Consider the following 24,644-nt stretch of genomic DNA (forward strand, 5'->3'; position numbering starts at 1 on the left):
TTGCTTCCTGACCTGCATACAGATTTCTCAAGAGGCAGGTCAGGTGGTCTGGTATTCCCATCTCTTTAAGATTTTCCACAGTTTGTTGTGATCCACACAGTCAAAGGCTTTGGAGTAGTCAATAAAACAGAAGTAGATGTTTTTCTGGAACTCTCTTGCTTTTTCAATGATCCAGTGAATGTTGGCAATTTGATCTCTGGTTCCTCTGCCTTTTCTAAATCCATCTTGAACATCTGGAAGTTCACAGTTCACATACTGTTGATACCTGGCTTGGAGAATTTTGAGCATACTTTGCTAGTGTGTGAGATGAGTACAGTTGTGCAGTAGTTTGAACATTCTTTGGGACTGGAGTGAAAACTGACCTTTTCCAGTCCTGTGGCCACAGCTGAGTTTTCCAAATTTGCTGGCACATTGAGTGCAGCACTTTAACAGCATCACCTTTTAGGACCTGAAATAGCTCAGCTGGAATTCCATCACCTCCACTAGCTTTGTTTGTAGTGATGGTTCCTAAGGTCCACTTGACTTTACATTCTAGGATGTCTGGCTCCAGGTGTGTGATCACACTATCATGGTTATCTGGGTCATGAAGATCTTTTTTGTACAGTTCTGTGTATTCTTGGCACCTCTTCTGCTTCTGTCAGGTCCATACCATTTCTGTCCTTTATCGAGCCCATCTTTGCATGAAATGTTCCCTTGGTATTTCTAATACTCTTCAAGAGATCTCTAGTCTTTCCCATTCTATTGTTTTCTCCTATTTCTTTGCATCAATCACTGAAGGAGGCTTTCTTATCTCTCCTTGCCTTTCTTTGGAACTCTGCATTCAGGTGGTTATATCTTTCTTTTTCTCCTTTGCCTTTAGCTTTTCTTCTTTTCTCAGCTATTTGATACATACATTATTAATGTGTATCTTATACACAGTAGTGTATATATGTCAATCCTAATCTCCTAATCCATCCTATCCCCCACTTTCCTCCTTGCTCTCTCATTTTATTTATTTCTCCCTTTATCCCCACTTCCCTCTCCGACATCACCCACCGTCCCCCAGCCCTCTGATGCATCTAACGACACCCTTCTGTTTAACACCTGTCTTGCAGGCGTGCATTTCGGTGCTGCAAGGACCTGGTTCTTGGTGTCACTCAGTGCCATGCCGGAGGCCCTGTCTGGCTGTGGGTGCCTCCCCTCTGAGGCTGCTCAGGCTGCATGGTGCCTGGGGCTTGAGTCCTCGCATTTTCCTCTTTCTCTTTTGGGAGTGGGGGACAGCTCCCCGTTGCCTTCAGCTTGTCACCACACAGATGCTGTGTAGCAGACATCCCCACAGGTCTCCTCATGGATATGGCTAAAATTTTTTTGGTATTTACATACCCAGGAGTGGAACCACAGCGCAACTGTCAGTTCAGGTGACTCAGTCGAGTCTGACAGCTTTCCAGAACTGTCTCCTGTCTCCCGCCATTCTCAGCAACACACGCAGTTCCCAGCTTTCCAAGTTTCCCAGTGGGGCAGGCACAAAGTGGCAAGTTGCCACTGTAACTAGCATTTCTCAGGCTTCCAATGGCCTTTGGAACATCAAGCCCAATTGAGACAACTACATTCATCCCTCCTATCTGTGGGAGATTGATTCCAGGACCTCTGCAGATAGATGCTCAGGTGCCTTATATAAAATGGCACAATTTCTGCATGTTACCCACCCACATCCTCCTTTATATTTCATCTCTTTTTCTTTCAATTTTATTGCGATATAATTGATATACAGGCAGATTCTTTACCAGCTGAGCTAGCAGGGAATCCCATAATTGATATACAGCACTGGATACGTTTGGAGGCTTCTCTGGTGGTCAGTAGTAAAAAATCCACCCGGCAATGCAGGAGACATGGGTTCAGTCCCTGGGTCAGGAAGATCCCCTGGAGAAGGGCATGGCAACCCACTCCAGTATCCAGTATCCTTGCCTGGATAATCCCATGGACAGAGGAGCCTGGCGGGCTACAGTCCATGGGGTCGCAAAGAGTCGGACATGACTGAGCGACTAAACAACCAAGTTTAAGTTTAAGGTGTGCAGCATGACTTACATACATCATGTGATGGTTTGCACAAGTTAGTAAATATTCACCATCTCATTTAAACACAAAGTTAAAGATACAGAAAAAAAAATTGTGATGAATAGAAAAAAAAATGTGACGAGAACTCTGAGGATTTGCTGTCTTAACAACCCTCCTACATACTTTAAATTATAGCTAGGTTACATACAATGCCTAGTACAATGTAAATGACATGTCAATAGTTGTAAATACAATGTAAATGCTATGTAAAGCATTGCCTGCCAGATGCAAATTCAAGTTTTGCTTTTCGGGTCTTTCAGGAAGTTTTAAAAATCTTTTCAGTTCCTGGTTGGTCGAGTCCAAGATGTGGAATCCACGGAGAGAGGAGGGAGGGCTGTCCTTATTTTTCTTTCTGACGGGCACGAGGAGGAACAAGGGCCAGTTGAGGGGAGGAACTCCAACTCCCTGGTGCCCAAGCACGCTAGGCTGTTGTGCAGCTGTGCTTCTCAGAGAACTGCCAGCTCCCGCTTTCCTTCCACCTGCTCGCAGCTGGCAGCCTGCTGCTCCTGCCTCGGGCGCCTGTCATGCAGGGGCACGCAGAGGCCAGACCTGGGGCTCAAGAGCCTGTTGCTGCCAGAGCCGAGAAAAGAAGGGCGTGGAGTGACTGCCCGCTGGCTCAGTGACACAGCTTATTTCTAGGAGAAATAAACTTTATATATATATATATATATATTTAATATATGTGTACAAAAGTGAAAGTGTTAGGTACTGTTTGTGACCCCATGGACTGTAGCCCGCCAGGCTCCTCTGTCCAAGGGATTCTCCAGGTAAAAATTCTGAAGTGAGTTGCCATTTCCTTCTTCAGGGGATCTTCCCAACCCAGGGATCAAACTCAGGCCTCCCATACTACAGGCAGATTCTTTACCATCTGGGCCACCAAGGAAGCCCATAAATATGTATATATAATACATATTAAATATAATATAAAGTGTATATATCATATTAAAACATTGTATAATATATACACACTATATTATATTAATACATTAATAAAGTATATTAATACTTTAATATATTAATATACCATACTTTAATATACTATATATAGTATATATAATGTGTTTGATATATTTAACATATTTAATATATAATATAATATACTTAATATACTGTATAATTTAATATACTATACTAATATAATATAATATACTTTAATATAGTATTATATTTAATAAACTATAATAATAAAGTATATTAATCTTACTATATATACGACTCCACTGGTAGAAGTATATATTAATAGATACTATATATTAATATGCATTGATGTGTTGTATATTAATGTATGATGTATATAATACATATTAATTATTATAATATATATGTATACAGGCATACTGTAGTTCATGGGGTCACAAAGGGTCCAATATGACTTAGCAACTGAACAGCAAATATGCATATATATATATATGTGTGTGTGAAGTGAAAGTCGCTCAGCCGTGTCCGACTCTTTGCAACCCCACAGACTGTACAGTCCATGGGATTCTCCAGGCCAGAATACTGGAGTGGGTAGCCTACTCCTTCTCCAGGGGATCTTCCCAACCCAGGAATCGAACCGATGTCTCCTGCATTGCAGGCGGATTCTTTACCAACTGAGCTATCAGGGCACGCATATATATATATGACTGAAGCACTTTGCCATACACCTGAAACTATCACAACATTGTAAATCAACTATGAGCTGCGGCTGCTGCTGCTGCTAAGTTGCTTCAGTCATGTCCGACTCTGTCCCTGGGATTCTCCAGGCAAGAACACTGGAGTGGGTTGCCATTTCCTTCTCCAGTGCATGAAAGTGAAAATTGAAAGTGAAGTCACTCAGTCATGTCCGACTTTTAGTGAACCCATGGACTGTAGCCTACGAGGCTCCTCTGTCCATGGGATTTCCCAGGCAAGAGTACTGGAGTGAGGTGCCATTGAGCTATTCTTCCATAAAAAGGAAACCACTCACTGCTATTTTCTCAACATAAAAATGTATTTGAATCTTATTGAAACCATATTAAATACATAAAACTGCATTTGATATGTTTGTAGGCACAGCCCTTAGCTGAATCATAAAAACACAGGTTATTTTTTAAATCTTCCCAACATTTTTGCAAACCGGGCTCTCTTGCCTTATGGCCTTCTCCTTCCCTGTTACTCAGAAGTTGCATTCCTCACCTGAGTTTAACTTCTCTCTGCTTTCTGGGTTGCGTCATGGAATCTCTTACAGAGCAGGCCTGCTCAGGAGACAGCTGCTGCTACTGTTGCTGCTGCTAAGTCGCTTCAGTCGTGTTCGACTCTGTGCGACCCCATGGATGGCTGTCTACAAGGCTCCTCCGTCCCTGGGATTCTCCAGGCAAGAACACTGGAGTGGGCACAGGGTTAATGGCTGAGAACATGGTTGGTTACACCCAGGACGTTGTTGGTAACCATGGACCCTCAGAAGCAGCGTGGATGATGCTTTGCCCAGGTTCCGGAAGACAGGCTGCCTCTTTCACCCTGTGGGAATATTTGTCCCACTTATTTGTGATGTTACCAGGCCCTGTTTGCTTCTGTTTTTCCAGCTGGCTTAAAAATAGAGTAAAATATCATTTCTGGTTCCATGCCCTGCCTCCCATACTAAGCTGCTCTCATTCTGTCTCCAAACTGCCACTTCCACTGGAGGTCAGGAGGTACAGTGTCCCCATGACCTTGGGATATTTTAAGCAACACCGGGGTTGGGCCGTATTAGACCTTCCATCTTGCTGGTCACACCACAGCTGTCTGCACGCCCAGCACTCGGTGAGGACAAGAGGGTTATGTCGACAGGGCACCCGACAGCATGGTGATGATGGCAGAGGGCCTGGAAATGTTGCCTTTCTCCACGAGCAGGGGGCTGGTACGGTGAATCTCAAAGAAGTCCTGTCAAGAACAGCAGGGTCCACTGAGCAAGTCTGTGTCCTCGGGAAGAGAAATGCAGGCAGGATGCCTGTGGATCCCACTTTAGGAGTGTCCTCTCTAGACTGAGTACAGAGCTTCCTTGACTTATCTTTTTGAGGCCTGTGCTGGGTCTTCGTTGCTGCTCGTAAGCTTTCTCTAGTTGCAGCAAGTGGGGGCCTCGTATTGCAGTGACTGCTCTCCTTGTGGAGCACAGGCTCTAGGCATGCAAGCTTCAGTAATTGTGGCTTGTGGGTTCAGTAGTTGTGGCTACTCCGTGAATGTAGGGTCTTCCCGGAGGAGGGATCAAATCCGAGTCCCCTACATTGGCAGACTGATTCTTAACCACTGGACTACCAGGGATGTCCTGCTTCCTTGATTTATAACAGAGTTGCATCTCAATAAACCTATCATAAGTTGAAAATATCACAGGTCAAAAATGTATTTAATACACCTGAACATCCTAGCTTAGCCAAGTTTACCTTAACTGGGCACAGAACATGTACATTAGCCGACAGGTGGGCAAACTCATCTATCACAAAGTCTATTTATAATTGTGTTGATTATCTCCTTTAATTTGCTGAAAACAAAAAAAGAGAATGGCTGTCCACATACCGGTTATTCACGCTTGTGATCATGTGGTTGACTGGGAGGAGCTGTGACTGCCACTGTCCAGCATTACAGAGGCGCTGGACCACACAGCACTAGGTGGGAGAGGATGGTTGTTGTTCAGTCACTAAGTCATGTCCACTTTCTGTGACCCCATGGACTGCAGCACGCCAGGTTCCTATGTCCTTTACTATCTCCCAGAGTTTGCTCAAATGCATATCCACTGAGTCGGCAATGCTACCTAACCATCTCATCCTCTATCGTCCCCTTCTCCTCCTGCCCTCAATCTTTCCCAGCATCAGGGTCTTTTCCAGTGAGTCAGCTCTTCACATCATGTGGCCAAAGTATTGGAGCTTCAGCAACAGTCCTTCCAATGAATATTCGGATTCTTTACCACTGAGCCACCAGAGAAGCCCTGGGAAAGGACAGAAATTCACAGTTCAAAGTATAGTTTTCTCTGAATTCATATTTCTTTCACATCATCATAAAGATGAACCATCATAAGTCAGGAACCAACTGTACATAGTCAGAATATCAGCAAAGTCTGGAAACAGACTTTAGGCAGTGTGTTAGTTACAGTTTTAAATATTATGCTCAGTGTGTTTTTAGATAAACTACCCCTGAATTCAAAGTAATGAGCATTATCATTAATTTTTTAAAAAACTAAAATAAATACTTTCATGTTCAAAACCGAGAAACATTGAGAAGATACTGTATTTATAGCACTTTCACATGTTAATAGTTAGACAACTTGCTTTAAATTTAGGTAACTGGAGATTAAGAAAAAATGTATTTAGTATATTATAATCTATGAAAATGTAAGTAAGGTAACATATATGTTCATATATATTATAGATAAACTGTTTATATATTGTTAATCCATGTTTTCCAACTTTGCAGATGTCCTCTGCAGGCATAGAAAAGTCCAGAAGAAAATATACCAAAAGAGAAAACAGTGATGATTACTTAGAATAATACATAAGACTTTTCCCCTTCTTTTTGCCTTTCTATTACTTTCAAGTTTTTTCTTCAGAAATTAGATTTAAAAAGATAAAATCCCAAGGTCCTTTGTTATTACTAAAAGCAAACCAGAGCTGCTGTAGCACATGTACAGAAAGCCCTGACTCCAGATTGCTCATCCCTTTTGTAGTGGGGGGAACAGGTTCAGTGGCTCTTGAGTTTTCTGCCAAAGTAAGTACAGGTTTCTGCCTCATCAAAGGGCCACATGTCCATTCATTTGTTACCGAACCAAACTTCTAGCAGTAAAGCCAATCTGCTGACACTGGGTTGTACCGCCGGAAAGTACAGCATTTATTCCAGGTGCAAAGCAAGGAGTCCAGGCAGCTAGTGCTCAAAAGACTAGAACTTCCTGGTGGGTTTCAGGGAAGCATTTTTAAAGGCAACATGAGAGAGAGAGCCTTAGAGTACATGCTCAACTTCTGCACAGTTCTCTGATTGGCTGATAGTGAGGTAACAGGGCAGGGTACCAGGGGTTAACGTAATCACTCCTGAGGCTCCAGTAGGTCTGGAATATACATGCTCCTAATGGTCGTCGGGTGGCTTCCCAGGTGGCACTAGTGGTAAAGAACCTGCTTGCCAGTGCAGGTAGATGTAAGAGATGTGGGTTCAATTCCTGGGCAGGGAAGATGCCCTGGGGGAGGGCACGGCAACCCACTCCAGTATTCTTGCCTGGAGAATCCCATGGACAGAGAAGCCTGGTGGGATACAGTCCATAGGGTCACAAAGAGTCGGACACGACTGAAGCAACTTAAAACACACACAGTGGCCATTGGGTAGTTAACCTCTTCCTTTTGGTGGTGGTTTTAGAAGCTGTAAAACAACTCAGTGACGTGCATGAGACACTGTTATCCCTGTTGTGTACTTCAGGGAGGAACTAAAGATCCTGTCACTGCCATATGGCTGATTTACTGTTTGAACTGTCGCCAATTCTCCTGGCCCAACTGCTACTTTTATCACTATACAATCACATACCTTCAATCATTAATTCTTGAGTTCTTGAGTCAGGCTTTTGTGGCTCTGGGGAGTCCTGGGAGACTAAGCTTTTCTACAGACAAGAGGCAGGCAGAGGACTCTGGGGCCAGGGGGAGGGTGGGGATCTGGCCCAGGAAGACCCCATAGGGTCCTGCTCCATTACATATTTGTTCAACATGTTGATGGAGCCACTGCTTGTGCTGCCCCCCCCAGGTGCTGGGGGTGCAGTGAAAGTAAGCAGATAACATCCTTGTCCTCACAGAGAAGCTTTTGAAAAAGAAACTATGGGATGTTAAACAGTGATGAGGGCTAAGCAAAAGAAAATAAAACAGGGCAAGCTGGACAGCGAGGTGGGTTGGAGCTTTGGTGATGGGGGTAGCACAAGTGAGGGGAAGAAAGATGTGAAGAGCTAAGTGCGATGTTGGGGTGCACTCCCCCCAAGAACTCTGTGGCCTCCTGGGCACCAGGAATAGGCATGCACCAGCATCCCCATGATCCCCAAGCAGCTCAGCCCTGGTCCAGCTCAGCCCCATGGCACTCAGCCATCACAGCACTCACGGGGAGTCCTGACTCCCCCAGCAGGGCCTCCCAGCCACTCTGCCGGCCGAGCTTTCATTCAGGTAGATGAAACAGAAGAGCACTGGAGGGATCCATAAGGCAGTCCCCACTCAAACAGGAGGAGTGGGAGCATTTTCTGATTTTTTTTTTTTTTCTGGAGTCTCAGGATTACAATTTGAGCCCAACACAAGACTCTGGTTTCTGTGGGTGATGACAGACAGCCATACCTGTGAAAGGAGGGAGACACAAGTGATGGCAACAGGCACCCAGTAGTGGGAGATGCAGGTAGTGCCCAGGGCTGGCTGACCCCACCCTCCCCGACTGCTGCCCTCTATTGCTGGGCAAGACATCTCCAGGGCCTGCAGCCACTGACATAGCAGCCCAGGCAGAAAACCCCAGTGTCTCAGGCTTAAGGGAAAGGAGAGGGGTCAGCCAGGGCCAGAGTGGTGTTCTGCAGGCAGTCCGAACGTGGGCTGGAAAAGAGTTTCCAGACACAGAGCATCTCAGAAGGGAGTGAGTTTATACAGACCAAAGAGCAGAGATAATGTGGGTGCTGCGAGCTAGCAGGCCGATCCCTCCTGACAGACCAGGGAGAGCCGACCCCTTTCGTGGGTTAGTAGCCAATTTTTGTAGCCTCAAGACAAAGAAAGTTCCTGCTGGAAGGGTGGCATTAGTTGATTGGTTAGGGTGAGCACTGGGAAGGGGATTTTTGCCTAATATGGGGTCAGGAAGCCTGTTCATGAGGATTAAGGAAGGGGTGGCTTTTGGCAATGATGGGGTGACCTTGTTTCTGGGCTCTACTTCTGGCCTTGGTACAAGGTCTTGCACCTGTGGCCTGGGGGCAAGACTAACAGTGGTCAGGAATGTGTGTGTGTGTGTGTGTGTGTGTTTCAGGTATGTAAATTCAGAAGCTGGATAGATGTTCCATAGGCTACTGGTTGGTTCACCAGCACGCTTAACAACTAAGAGTGATTCCCAACTCCTTTTAAATGGTTCCGCCTGCTCAGCATCCCCTCCTTTTGCATATTTGCTATTTGAAGACAAAAGCATGTTCAATTAGCTTCACATCTTCCCAGTTTTCCTCTACCACTACTGGCATGGGAGGCCATTCCCTCCTCTGGGAGATCTTCCCAACCCAGGGATTAAACCGAGGTCTCCTGTGTTGTAGGTGGATTCTTCACCATCTGAGCCACCTGAGAAGCCCTCTACCACTCCTGAGATTTGCCAATATGAAGTCCTGGGACAGACAAACTGCCATTCATGGCCAAGCAGTGGCTTCTCCTGATCAATACTGTGTGGTGCTAACTGTTATATTCCTGTTTGTTGCAGCCCCAACCCCAAAAAGGCAAAAATGTGACCACTGGTCCCCGTGTCCTGCAGACACCTACGCTTACCGGTTGCTCAGCGGGGGTGGCAGGGACAAATACGCCAAGATCTGCTTTGAGGATGAGATGTAAGTATCAGTGCGAGAAAAGAAAGCCTAGCTCCCCCGCGTGGTTGTTTGCCTTCTCTGAGGCTGAAAAGTGAAAATGAAAGTCGCTCAGTTGTGTCTGACTCTTCCTGACCCTATGGACTCCTCTGTCCATTGGATTCTCCAGGGAAGGATACTGGAGTGAGTTGCCATTTCCTTCTCCAGGGGATCTTCTCAACCCAGGGATCGAACCCAGGTCTCCCGCATTGCAGGCAGAATCTGAAACTGACTAGGCAGCAAGCCTGTCCCAGGAGAGAAGGGCATGTCCTGGACTTCAGGCAGAGACTAGGAGTGTCCGAGGGGAGCTGAGACAGCCCGCTGTGCCCACGGTGGGGTGGGGACACGTGGATTGTCTCTCGTGGCTTTATGTGCCACATGTTGAGCTTCCATTTGACAACAGTCAGCACAAAACTCAGGGCTTCCCAGGCGGCACTAGTGGTAAAGAACCCACCTGTCAATGCAGAAGATGTAAGAGACATGGGAGTTCAGTCCCTGGGTCAGGAAGATCCCCTGGAGAAGGAAATGGCAGCCCACTCCAGCATTCTTGCCTGGAGAATCCCATGGACAGAGGAGCCTGGCAGGCTCCAGTCCATAGGATCAGAGTCAGACACAACCAACTTAGCACACTTGCACACATATAGCACAAACTTCAGTATATATTTTGTACTCTAGCCCTTCAAAATCAGGGAAACACCAAAACTCAGGACATAGCTGTCCTTGCATTTGGGTTTTGAGTCTCACCCTCCTGGAATAAAGTCAGTGTCATCTCTCCCTGCAGCCCACACCCCTTGCTCAACTCAGTCCAGGTTCCCTGCAACTGCGTTACCCTTAATAGCCCACTAATCCCTGGCACTTGGAAGTTTCCTAGCCCAGTGTGTTTCCTGGCTAGAGCTGCATAACAAAATACACAGACAGTGCAGCTTAAGCAACAGACATTCATTCTCTCACACTCTGGAAGCCAAACGTCGAGATCAAGGTGTGGCCAGGGCTGGTTCCTTCTGGGGCTGCTAGGGAATGTCTGTCTCAGGCTCTTCCCTTGATTTGCAGATGCCATTTTCACCCTGGGTCTTCACATTGCCTTCCTTGCTTGTGTCTTGGTCCCAACTTCCCCTCTTTGAAAGGACACCGTTCATATCGGATTGCTGTTGTTGTCCAGTTGCTAAGTCATGTTCGATTTGTTGTGACCCCATGGACTGCAGCACACCAGGATCCCTGTTCTTCGCTATCTCCTGGAGTTTGCTCAAACTCCTGTTCATTAAGTCGGTGATGCCATCCAACCATCTCATCCTCTGTCACCCCCTTCTCCTCCTGCCTTCAATCTTTCCAGGCATCAGGGTCTTTTCCAATGAGCTGATTCTTCTCATGAGGTGGTCAAAGTATTAGAGCTTCAGCTTCAGCATCAGTTCTTCCAAAGAATATTCAGGGTTGATTTCCTTTAGGATTGACTGGTTTGATTTCCTTGCTGTCCAAGGGACTCTCAAGCATCTTCTCCAACACTGTAATTTGAAAGCATTAATTCTTCAATGCTCCTTCTTTATGGTCCAAATCTCACATCCATAAATGATGATTGCTGGAAAAACTATAGCTTGGACTAGACGGACCTTTGTCAGCAAAATGATGTCTTTACTTTTTAATACACTGTCTAGGTTTGTCATAACTTTTCTTCCAAGGGTCAAGTGTCTTTTAATTTCATGGCTGCAGTCACCATCCACAGTGATTTTGGAGCTCAAGAAAATAAAATCTGTCACTGTTTCCACATTGTCCCCTTCTATTTGCCATGAAGTGATAGGACCAGATTCCATGATCTTAGATTTTTGAATGTTGAGTTTTAAGCCAGCTTTTTCACTCTCCTCTTTCACCCTCATCAAGAGGCTGCTTCATATTGGATTAGGGTCACTCTAAAGAACTTGTTTTAAATGAGTCATCTCCTTAAAGGTCCTGTATCGAAATGAAGTCACATTCTGAGGTTCTTAGGATTAGTATAACATTTGAACTTTGAGGGAACACAGGGTAACCTACAACACCCAACTTAAGGATGATTTGGGTGATTAAGTGATTACTGCAGATAAAAGAAACTGAGTGCTCCTAACCCTGAGCAGGAGATCATTTGGAGTCATCCCACCAATTCCCTGAAAGCCAGGCCCACCCTCCCTTCTTTGTTGGTTGCTTGTTGCCCAGAGCACTTGGCTCGTCCGCATTTTCCTCCCTCCATCTCAGTCACTTGTCTCTGCACACACCTCGTCCACCAGGGAGTGGGCAGCATGCTCAGAGAGGGGGTCAGATTCAGTTCCACACGCCTTACTCAGTCCTGGCGTATCCTTTGTTCAGTATTTGTGAGTTGGGTAGAAATAGCCCCTCTACAGGTCCATCCCTTCTCCAAGCCCCATTCACTCTGCCAGACAGTTTATTGACAAACTTTCATCCACCGATGAACCCCCCAGGGTGAGGCACTCAGTGGAGGGACACTGACATGGAACATGTGGCTCCTGCCCAAGAAGCTGACATCACAGTTCAGGGTTCTCCACCTCAACCCCATGGACACAAGGGCCTGCTGGTTCTGTGCGGTGGGGGCCACACAGGGCATTGCAGGCTTGGCAGTTCCCCAGGCCTCCACCCACTGGAGCCATAGAGCCTTCCCCCCTCCCTCTGGCTATGACAACAGCACTCATCCCAGATATTGTCACATGTCCCCAGGGTGGCATAATCCTACTCCCCACCCCATTAAGAACCACTGGTGTAGGAGAGAACAAGCTGACAGAGGAGTAGGTGGACATGGAGTACATCTCTCTCCACAGACACATCAGGAACACACCTTCAGACACAGAAGTGCATGCGGAACACCAGCTGAGAGCAGACAGGAGTACCTGACCAGTGGAAAAGACTATATAGAACCTCGCGAGACTCAGTAGCATGAAGGAACTACGGGGAAACACAGGAGTGTTAGTAGGACTGGACCTCGGCGGGTGGGGGACTGAAGCAGGGGTCCGATCCCCACATCAGAGGAGAGAATTTAAGGCTGAGAGTGAAACAGCTGATCTGCGGCAGCCTAAATGGAATGAGACTCAGACAGTCCTTGCCACAGCCATACATACCCCAGACTGGGACGCAAGTCCTCTGGAAGACACAGCGGCTAGGAGCTGGAGTTTAGGGATTGTGGAGCAATCCCGGGGCGGGGGCTGCTGATGACTACGGAGAGATGGATTGAGGGGATGTGAGGGGAGAGATTGTGGTGGGAAATGCTTGTGGAGAAAAGCCGGGCAGCCATGAGAGCAAGGCGATACTGCTGAGTCACACGCAGTGGGTGGAGCCATCACCATAGCCTCTCTCTCCCCACACGCCAGCACTGGCAGGTGAACAATGGAGAGGCTGGTCTGATGCACTGAACTACAGAGCAGGACCCCACCCAGGGTGCTCCTGTAAGTGCCTGATGCGCCGATTTACAGAGTAGGACCCCAGTCAGAGGGGCCCCCTCTGTGTGCCTAATACACCTAACAACAGAGAAGGACCCCAGGCAACGGAGCCCTCTAAGTATCTGAATGGGCACAGTTATGGAGAAACACTGGCCAAAGAGGCCTTCTGATCGCCAGCTACAAGAGGCTCGAAAAAAGACTCTGATAGGGCCATAACTCCTGCAATGGAGACAGTCTGTGTCCCTGCACACTTGGCGCTGCCAGGGTCACCTCAAGCCAAGCAACTGCACCACCTTCATGCTCAACTCTCACTGGGGCAGAGATGCCACAGGCAAAAAAAGTCTTTCATCCATGTGCACAGGGTCGCTTTGGTAGTGTCCGACTCTTTGTGACCCTGTGGACTGTGGCCGGCCAGGCTTCTCTGTCAGTGGGGTTCTCCAGGCAAGAATACTGGAGCGTATTGGCCAACACTGAGTGCCATACCCTTCTAGAGCACTGTATTTCCTGCTGCCCTAGCCACCAACTCCCCTGAGCTACCTGGTGCTGCCAGAACCCCTGCAACCCAAGCAGCTTCATGACCTCCACGCCTGGCCCTCACAGGGGCAAATGCAAGTCCTCCAGGGCAGCCTCAGGAGCAAACCCCAGTGGACGACCCACATGCAGAGGTGAAATAAATCCACAATTGAAACCCAGGGGCAGTGTGGCTAAGGAAGAAGACCCAAAACCTTCCCACCAGCTGTACAAGCTGCAGATAAAATCCACACAATCAACTAGGCAGATTATGTCTATGAAATATATAAAAGGGCACTGAGAGCTCCCACACGAGAAAACACACTAGTTCTGAGGCAAGAGCACACAGGAGTAGGACCAGATTAGAATCTGAGCGGCCCCAAAGCAGGTCCAGAGATCAGCACAGTGTTGAAGGGCATTCTAGGGAGGAGAGGTGGACTATAACTCCAAGCGAAGGAAAGGATTCTTGACAGAAGAGACTCAAAAAAAAAAAAAAAGTATATTATTATGTTTTCACTTGTTCTGTAGATTTTTTGGATTTTTTTCCCTTTTATCCCCCCTCTGTTGGAGTTGCCGATTTTATCGGCACTATGAAATCTAATTAAGCTTTTGAGCTTTTTTTTTTTCTCAGTCACATTTTTTATTGTTGTTATAAACCTCTGCCTCTATGTTGGGCTTTTGCAGTTCTGTGGAGTTTTCCTTTTTTTTTTTTAATTTCTTTTTTCTTTTCTCTTTTTTTAATTTAAAATATTTAAACCTGTTATTATTTTTTCTACATTTATTCCTTTGTTTGGCTTTCTTGCTGTTCTTTTCCCCTTTAAGTTAATCTTTAATGTATATAAATCTTCTTCATCTACCTCGATTTAACTTTGCATATCTATTCTATCTTTTATTTCTTTCCTTTCCTCTCAACATATTTGTTACTTTCCTTTTCATAGCTTTATTTCCCACTTGGCACCTTGCTTTAGTTTTGTTTTCCGGTTTGTGCTTTAGTTAGCTTTGTCGTTATAACTGGTAAATATAATTTTTTATTTCTTTGTTCGCTGGGTCAATCTACTGTACTTCATTTTTGTTGGACTGTTTTCTCTTTGCTCGTGGGCGTATATGTATATGTGTATATTTCATTATCTTAATTATTATTTGCTGGTTTTCTAACTGCCATTTGTCAGCGGTTCATCTTTGGTTTCTCATTTTTGGATATTTGTTTTATTCTCACTTAATGCCATAATAAACCACTTGTGGAATCTTCGTTCCTGAAAAGAGATCAAGCCCTGAGCCTTTGGGGTGGGAGCACTGCCTCCAAGACCCTAGACCACCAGAGAACTGACTCTAGGGAGTATCAAATAGTGAGAACTCACATAAAGGAAACCAGTGGAATACAAGACCTGGCATCACCCAACCACCAGTAGCACCCTGTGCAGGATGCCTCATCTAAACAAAACAAAACAAAAATACAACCCAATCATCAATAGACAGGATTACCACCTAACTCAACCTTGACCATCAGAGGGAAAACAAACAAACAAAAACTCAACACAAATCTCACCCTAAAAGAATCGTACACAAACCACTGGACCAACCTTAGGAGGGCAGAAACCAAAAGGAAGAAAGACTTCAACCCTGAAGCCTGGGAAAGTTCAGTTCAGTCACTCACTCATGTCCGACTCTTTGCGACCCCACGAGTTGCAGCACGCCAGGCCTCCCTGTCCATCACCAGCTCCCGGAGTTCACTCAAACTCACGTCCATCGAGTCGGTGATGCCATCCAGCCATCTCATCCTCTGTCATCCCCTTCTCCTCCTGCCCCCAGTCCCTCCCAGCATCAGGATCTTTTCCAGTGAGCCAGCTCTTCGCCTGAGGTGGCCAAAGTAGTGGAGATTCAGCTTCAACATCATTCCTTCCAATGAACACCCAGGACTGGTCTCCTTGAGGATGGATTGGTTGGATCTCCTTACAGTCCAAGGGACTCTCAAGAGTCTTCTCCAACACCACAGTTCAAAAGCATCAATTCTTGGGTGCTCAGCTTTCTTCACAGTCCAACTCTCACATATATACATGACCACTGGAAAAACCATAGCCTTGACTAGACGGACCTCTGTTGGCAAAGTAATGTCTCTGCTTTTCAATATACACAATGGAATATTCAGTTTCAGTTCACTCAGTCATGTCCGACTCTTTGAGACCGCATGAACCGCAACACGCCAGGCCTCCCTGTCCAACAACTACTCCCAGAGTTCACCCAAACTCATGTCCATTGAGTCGGTGATGCCATCCAACAATCTCATCTCTGTCGTCCCCTTCTCTCACCCTCAATCTTTCCCAGCATCAGGGTCTTTTCAAATGAGTCAGCTCTTCTCATCAGGTGGCCAACATATTGGAGTTTCAGTCTCAACATCAGTCCTTCCAATGAACACCCAGGATTGATCTCCTTTAGGATGGACTGGTTTGGTCTCCTTGCAGTCCAAGGGACTCTCAAGAGTCTTCTCCAACACCACGGTTCAAAAGCATCAATTCTTCTGTGCTCGGCTTTCTTTATGGTCCAACTCTCACATCCATACATGACTACTGGAAGAACCATAGCCTTGACTAGACGGATCTTTGTTGGCAAAGTAACGTCTCTGCTTTTTAATATGCTGTCTAGGTTGATCATAATTTTCCTTCCAAGGAGTAAGCATCTTTTAATTTCATGGCTGCAATCACCATCTGCAATGATTTTGGAGCCAAAAATAAAGTCTGTCTCTGTTTCCACTGTTTTCCCATCTATTTGCCATGAAGTGATGGGACCAGATGCCATGATCTTAGTTTTCTGAATGTTGAGCTTTAAGCCAACTTTTTCATTCTCCTCTTTCACTTTCTTCAAGAGGCTCTTTAGTTCCTCTTCACTTTCTGCCATAAGGGTGGTGTTATCTGCATATCTGAAGTTATTGATATTTCTCCCGGCAATCTTGATTCCAGCTTGTGCTTTCTCCAGCCCAGCATTTCTCATGGTGTACTCTGCATATAAATTAAATAAACATGATGAAATATACAGCCTTGACATACTCCTTTTCCTATTTGGAACCGATGGGTTGTTCCATGTCCAGTTCTAACTATTGCTTCCTGACCTGCATATAGGTTTCTCAAGAGGCAGGTCAGGTGGACTGGTATTCCCATCCCTTTCAGAATTTTCCACAGTTTATTGTGATCCACACAGTCAAAGGCTTTCACATAGTCAATAAAGCAGAACTAGCTGTTTTTCTGGAACTCTCTTGCTTTTTCCATGATCCAGTGGATGTTGGCAATTTGATCTCTGGTTCCTCTGCCTTTTCTAAAACCAGGTTGAACAACTGGAAGTCCACAGTTCACGTATTGCTGAAGCCTGGCTTGAAGAATTTTGAGCATTACTTTACTAGCATGTAAGATGAGTGCAGTTGTGCAGTAGTTTGAGCATTCTTTGACATTGCCTTTCTTTGGGATTGGAATGAAAACTGACTTTTGCCAATCCTGTGGCCACTGCTGAGTTTTCCAAATTTGCTGGCATATTGAGTGCAGCACTTTCACAGCATCATCTTCCAGGATTTGAAATATCTCTCTTTGGTATTCTTTGGAACTCTGCATTCAGATGCTTATGTCTTTCCTTTTCTCCTTTGCTTTTCACTTCTCTTCTTTTCACAGCTATTTGTAAGGCTTCCTCAGACAGCCATTTTGCTTTTTTGCATTTCTTTTTCTTGGGGATGGTCTTGATCCCTGTCTCCTGTACAATGTCACAAACCTCAGTCCATAGTTCATCAGGCACTCTGTCTATCAGATCTAGTCCCTTAAATCTATTTCTCACTTCCACTGTATAATTGTAAGGGATTTGATGTAGGTCATACCTGAATGGTCTAGTGGTTTTTTCCTACTTTCTTCAATTTAAGTCTGAATTTGGCAATAAGGAGTTCATGATCTGAGCCACAGTCATCTCCTGGTCTTGTTGTTGCTGACTGTATAGAGCTTCTCCATCTTTGGCTGCAAAGAATATAATCAATCTGATTTCAGTGTTGACCATCTTGTGTATTACTCAGAATGGATATTATTCAGCCATAAAAAGGAACACATTTGAGCCAGTTCTGATGAGGTGGATAAACCTAGAACCTGTTATACAGAGTGAAGTGAGTCAGAAAGAGAAAGATAAATATCATATTCTGACACATACATACAAAGTCGAGAAGAACGATACTGAAGAACCTATTTACAGGGCAGCATCGGAGAAGGCAGTGGCAATCCACTCCAGTAGTCTTGCCTGGAAAACTCCATGGACAAAGGAGCCTGGTAGGCTGCAGTCCATGGGGTCGCTAAGAGTCGGGCACGACTGAGCGACTTCACTTTCACTTTTCACTTTAATGCACTGGAGAAGGAAATGGCAACCCACTCCAGTGTTATTGCCTGGAGAATCCCAGGGACAGTGGAGCCTGGTGGGCTGCCGTCTATGGGGTCGCACAGAGTCGGACACGACTGAAGCAACTTAGCAGCAGTAGCAGCAGCAACAGAGAACCAGACATAGAGAATAGACTTATGGACATGGGGAGAGGGGAGGAGAGGGTGAGATGTATGGAAATAGTAACATGGAAATTTACAATACCATATGTAAAATAGACAGTGGATGGGAATTTGCCATATGGCTCAAGAAACTCAAACAGGGGCTCTGTCTCAACCTAGGGGGGTGGGATGGGGAGGGAGATGGGAGGGAGGTTCAAAGATAGGGGATATATGTATCCCTATGGCTGATTCATGGTAAGGTTTGACAGAAAACAACAAAATTCTGTAAAACAATTATCCTTCAATTAAAAAAAAAGAAGAAGAACCATTGGTATAGATGGAGAGAACAGAGTTTGCCAATGTCCATGGTAATGCTTTCAACAGTACGTGAACCGTGAACTTCCAGATGTTTAAGCTGGTTTTAGAAAAAGCAGAGGAACCAGCGATCAAATTGCCAACATTCATTGGATTATCAAAAAAGCAAGAGAGTTCCAGAAAAACATCTATTTCTGCTTTATTGACTATGCCAAAGCCTTTGACTGTGTGGATCACAACAAACTGTGGAAAATTCTGAAATGGGAATACCAGACCACCTGACCTGCCTCTTGAGAAATCTGTGTACAGGTCAGGAAGCAACAGTTAGAAGTAGACATGGAACAACAGACTGGTTCCAAATAGGAAAAGGAGTACATCAAGGCTGTATACTGTCATCCTGCTTATTTAACTTATATTCAGAGTACATCATAAGAAATGCTGGGCTGGATGAAGCACAAGCTGGAATAAAGATTGCCTTGAAAAATATCAATAATCTCAGATATGCAGATGATACCACCCTTATGGCAGAAAGCGAAGAACTGAAGAACCTCTTGATGAAAGTGAAAGAAGAAAGTGAAAAAGTTGGCTTAAAGCTCAGCATTCAGAAGACTAAGATCATGGCATCTGGTCCCATCACTTCATGGCAAATAGATGGGGAAACAGTGGAAACATTGACAGACTTTATTTTTGGGGATCCAAAATCACTGCAGATGGTGACTGCACGCATGAAATTAAAAAACACTTACTCCTTGGAAGAAAAGCTATGACCAACCTAGACAGCATATTAAAAAGCAGAGACATTACTTTGCCAACAAAAGTCCATCTAGTCAAGGCTATGGTTTATCCAGTAGTCATGTATAGATGTGAGAGTTGGACCATAAAGAAAGCTGAGCACTGAAGAATTGATGCTTTTGAACTGTGGTGTTGGAGAAAACTCTTGAGAGTCCCTTGAACAGCAAGGAGATCCAACCAGTCAATCCTAAAGGAAATCAGTCCTGAATATACATCAGCAGGACTGATGTTGAGGCTGAAACTCCAATACTTTGGCCACCTGATGCAAATAACTAACTTCCTGGAAAAGACTTTGATGCTGGGAAAAATTGAAGGTGGGAGGAGAAGGGGATGAAAGATGGTTGGATGGCATCACCAACTCAATGGACATGAGTTTGGGTAAACTCCAGGATTTGGTGATGGACAGGGAGGCTTGGAGTGCTGCAGTCCATGGGGTCGCAAAGAGTCGGACATGACTGAGCAACTGAACTGAACTGAACTGATGGTAATGCTGTATGGTAATTGTGTGAGTCCCTTGGACTGCAAGGAGATCAAACCAGTCAATCCTAAAGGAAATCAATCCTGAATATTCATTGGAAGGACTGATGCTGATGCTGAAGCTAAAGCTCTAAGAATTTTGCCACCTGATGGGAAGAACTAACTTACTGGAAAAGACTGATGCTGGGAAAGATCAGAGGCAGGAGGAGAAGTGGACAACAGACGATGAGATGGTTGGATGGCATCACTGACTCGATGGACATGAGTTTGAGCAAGCTCCGGGTATTGGTGATGAACAGGGAAGCCTGGCGTGCTGCAGTCTATGGGGCTGCAAAGAGTCTGAGTGGACACAACTGAGCAACTGAGCTGAACCTAATTAATATAATTTCAGAGGTGATGGCCTAATGAACAGAATTGTCAGTGAGATAGGTTGAAAACTTGGCAGGATCCCTAGGAAAGGAAGAGGTAGGAAGAGCTGGGAGGACTGGAGACGGGGTCAGGTCGCTTATCTAGAATCACATCATCAGAAGGGGGTTAGTCAAGCTCAGGCCCCAGAGCCTGGGAGTCACCCTGCTCCACAGTGCCGGACGCCTTCTCCAGACCATGACATAGGAGTATATCACCCTACCTGGTACACACCACCTCACTTAAACATTAACTACGTATGACTTCCTCTGAGGTAGTTATCATTATGATTCCCATGATACTGACAAGGAAACAAGTCACAGAGAGGTGAGAGGTTCAGTCACCTGCCCCCCATTGCACAGCTGTCAGTGACAGAGCCAGGATTCCACCCTGGTGAACGTAGGATCTGCTGAGTGGACCGCCTTGAATCCAGTAGTCTAAAGGCACCACTAAATCATTCTATGAGTGTATAGCACCCAAAGGTAGCTTGCGGGCTTCCAACAATAGTCTAGATGTTTTTCAGAATTCAATGCAAAATAAAGCAGGATAAGCAGAAATAAAAGCAAATTAAAAGGAGCAGGAATAAATGCGGCCAGATGCCGAGACACTTGTTTGTGGCTTTGGCATTGTATTTTCTGGTTACTGACTCCTGGAACAGACAGTTCAGGTTGTAGAGACCTCATTGTCTTATATAGAAAAGATACGGATTTGTGTAGAATGACAAGTATTTTGTTGGTTTTTTGGTGTTTTTTTTTTTTTTTTTTTTTGCATTTCCTTCATCCCCATAAATGTCATGATCTGGGCACCTGCAGGCACTCCTGCCCCGGGAACAGCCCCTCCAGCTGTCAGCAGAGCTCCCCGCTCACTCACATCCCTGCCTCTGATCAGCAAGGTTATACCACACCCTCATTTTCCTGTTTTATCTGCTGCCTTGCCCCAGTAGGTCAGCTCTCTTTCTACTGTACCACACAATTTCTCTTCTCTTTCCTTGGGCTTCCCTTCTGACTCAGATGGTAAAGAGTCTACCTGCAAGACAGGACACCTGAGTCTGACCCCTGAGTTGGGAAGATCCCCTGGGAAAGGGAACTTGCACTTTGGGAGCTTAGCTGTTTTCTATTGTATCACACAATTCCCGTCCTCTTTCCCTACCATTGTTCTGATTAAGTCACTATACTGTCATCGTGGTTTGAGCAAAATTCAGCCTTTACATGATTATAACTGTGAGCATAAAATTCAGAGACCTTTACTTGATTGGAATATTTTACCAAGTGAGAACCCAACTTCTGGCGAACAAGGATACTTCCAGCTGGAAGGTGGTTAGGAGGTGATTTATAACTTGGTTTATAAATCTTGAATGGGTAAGTGCCTTGTCTTCTAGTGTGATGTGTTACTAGAAACTTACATGTCTTTGTATTGCATGGGCTGGCTTGTTCATAACTGTAAGGTCATGATGACATGAAGAAAGTGTAGGTTTTGTTTAAGGTCAGAGTGAGCACTGGGGGGATGTCAGGAAGGTTTTAAGTTTTGGTTATGTGGCTGTGAGGGTCCGTCTCAGGATATATTCAAACTCTAGCCTCTAGTTTGGTTTTTACTAATAGGATGAAGCAAATGTTCTTCATGACTGAAGCATGTTGTATACAATAATTACGTTTTGTTTGTGGTTGGCTCTCTTGGTTTTCCATGAACTTAATGTCAATTTAATCCCTAAATTTCCTCCAGTTAAAATAAATCTCTCACATTAGGTATTTGCCAACTTCACCTTGTGAAGCTTCTGTTCCGCTTCAATCAGCCAGGTTGTCCTGAAGCCACTGTGTGTCTGTCATCCCAGGACCCCCCTCTAACACCACTCTGGATGACCTCTGTCTCCTTCTCTGCAGTTGGAGCACCTGTTTCCTGGATACAGTACCTTCCGCTTTCTTAATTTTCACCCTTGTTTTGCTGGAGCACACTTTCCAGTAACATCTTGAGAAAAGGGTACAGGGGAGGTAATGTTTTTTAAAGATTCTTCATGTTTAAAGTGTATTCATTCCCACTCACAATCAACTGATAGTTAGGCTGAGTACAGACTTATTGATTACTGCATACTTACTATAGTGTTACTATATAAATGGGCTTCCCTGGTAGCTCAGCTGGTAAAGAATCCACTTGCAATGCAGGAGACCCCTGTTTGATTCCGAGGTCGAGACGATCCCCTGGAGAAGGGATGGGCTACCCACTCTAGTATTCATAGGCTTCCCTGGTGGCTCAGACAGTAAAGAATCTGCCCCCCAATGCAGGAGACCTGGGTTCGATCTCTGAGTTGGGAAGAGCCCATGGAGGAGGGCGTGGCAACCCATTCCAGCCTTGCGGGCTACAGTCTGTGGGATTGCAGAGTCAGACATGACTAAGCACAGCACAGCACTGTGTAAATAGCATCCACTTTGAATTTTAAGTCATTGCCTGGAATTAAGCAACTGTCCCTCCAGCAACTTTTGAGTGAGATGACTGTTAGATTGCACTTCTCAGATTTCTAGTGGCAGGAAGCTCACTGAGGAAGAGTTCCAGCTGCTGCATTCTGAAATCCCTAGCAGGTTTGCTGGAGACCAGGCTTCCCCTGGCTGCTTCCAGCCAGTGACTGAGGACTGTTACAGGAAAAAAAAAAGTTCATGACACTTTGTGAAAATGGCCAGGCAGACTTTATTCAAGGGGGTGTTGGCAGTAGATGTGGGGACGACTGCTGTGAGGTCCTGCAGTGAAGCTGAGAAATAAGACTCAACTCCAGATACATCGTGGGCAAGAAGTGAGCTCCAAGAAGCAGTGTGGAGACCATGGATGGAAGCCTACCAAGAGGAAGCACCGGGGATTAGGGCATTCTGGCTAAACAGGCTAACAAGATTCTTGCTAAAGGCAGGCCAGGGTGATCAGATATCACCTGGAGGCTAGGAGGATAAGGAAACTGATTTTATATGGGTGATGATCAGATATCAAAGGTGGGACATTTAACCACACCTTTAAACTGACTTAGCAGAATTCCTACTAAAATTGGACAGTGTGAAGATAAACACCGAAGTTTATCCAAAAGTCAAGCCTAGTTTAAAAAGACTTCAGGGCAGGGCTTCCTTGATGGCTCAGTAGTGGTAAAGAATCCACCTGGCAATGCAGGAGTGGTTCAGTCACTCAGTGTCCAACTCTTTGCGACCCCATGAACTTCAGAATTGCAGGAGACACAAGTTCAAATCCCTGGTCTGGGAGGATCCCACATGCTGAGGAGCAACTAAGTCCGAATTGACCCTGTGCTGTAGAGCCTGGAAGCCACAACAACTGAAGTCTGAGCTTCCTAGAACCCATACTCCAGAGCAAGAGAAGCCACTGCAATGAAACGCCCACACACCGAAACTAGTGAGGAGCTCCCACTCGCCACAGCTAGAGAAAAGCCTGCACAGCAACCAAGACCCAGCACAGCCAAACATTAAATAAATGAATAAAATTATTTTAAAAATCTGAAAAAGAGCTTGGAGGGCTTGAGTAGATTTTGGCCAAAAAGATAATAACCCTTGTCAGAACCTAGAAGCAGGAAGCTCCATTCCTGGGAAACACAAGCTCAGCTGAAGGCCAGATTGAGGTCTCAGATGTCCAGTGACCTTGCTGTAACCTCCTGAGACTGCCTAGCAGCCTGGGACATGTCCACCCCAGCTTTTCCTCCCCTTAGAGTCAGGCTTGAGTTGGGGTCTGCCCACCATCCCTGTTATCCTCTCTATTTTCCCAATAAAAATTCTTGGCATTTAGCTCTGTTTCGCTATCTGCTTCTCAGAGGACTCAGATTAACACAATGAGAATGACTGCTTCCTCATAGTCTGTCCAACAAAGCATGTTGACCAATATTTTGATTTTTTTCCATTCCAAGAGAAGAACGTTCATCTCAGATCAGTGTTTTACTCTCATCATTCTTGCTGTGAGTGAACCCAAGTGAATCCAGGGTCTTTTCATGCTAAAAACAGCTAGCTGTATGTCAGCTCTCCCCCTCTATGTCTATGATCTGTGCTTGGTTGAATCCACTGGTGTGGATCTGGCAGATACGAGGGTCAGCTATGCAACGTGAGCACTTGGATTTGGGTATCCATGGCAAATCCTGGAACCAACTCTTTGCAGATACTGAAGGAGGATGATACGTCCTGTGAACTGTTCATATCTCTTGCCCGTTTTATTCCTATCATTGGGCTTCTAAAATTGATTTCTTTATGTATTAAGGTAGTTAGCCCTTATGTGTTGTAAAACTGTTCTCCATACTTTACTTTTAATTTTTCAGACACCTTTTTTAAACATGCTTATCCATGAGTTTTTTGGTGGCTCAGATGCTAAAGAATCCACCTGCAATGCAGGAGAGCTGGGTCTGATCCCTGGGTTGGCAAGATCCCCTGGAGGAGGGAATGGCAAGCCCCTCCAGTATTCTTGCCTGGAGAATTCCTATGGACAGAGGAGCCTTGTGGGCTACAGTCCATGGGGTCACAAAGAGTCAGGCATAACTGAGTGACTAAGCACAGCACATGGTTTAGTTTTGGCTTCCCGGGTAGCCCAGTGGTAAAGAATCCTCCTGCCAATGCAGGAGCCACGAGAGACACGGGTGCAATCCCTGGGTCAGGA

At 45.4% G+C, this 24,644-nt stretch overlaps 1 protein-coding gene across 1 annotated transcript in view; it reads left to right on the forward strand.

Moving 5' to 3' along the window:
- Window positions 1-24,644, forward strand: part of FAM3B (family with sequence similarity 3 member B) — a 60,110-nt gene that overhangs the window by 20,360 nt on the left and 15,106 nt on the right. Inside the window, exon 3 of the mRNA XM_018051660.1 lies at window positions 9,478-9,601. Within this exon, the coding sequence (XP_017907149.1) occupies window positions 9,478-9,601 (124 nt within the window). The remainder of the gene's footprint in view (window positions 1-9,477; window positions 9,602-24,644) is intronic.

Source organism: Capra hircus, chromosome 1, assembly GCF_001704415.2.
Source record: "Capra hircus breed San Clemente chromosome 1, ASM170441v1, whole genome shotgun sequence".
NCBI classification, from domain to species: domain Eukaryota; kingdom Metazoa; phylum Chordata; class Mammalia; order Artiodactyla; family Bovidae; genus Capra; species Capra hircus.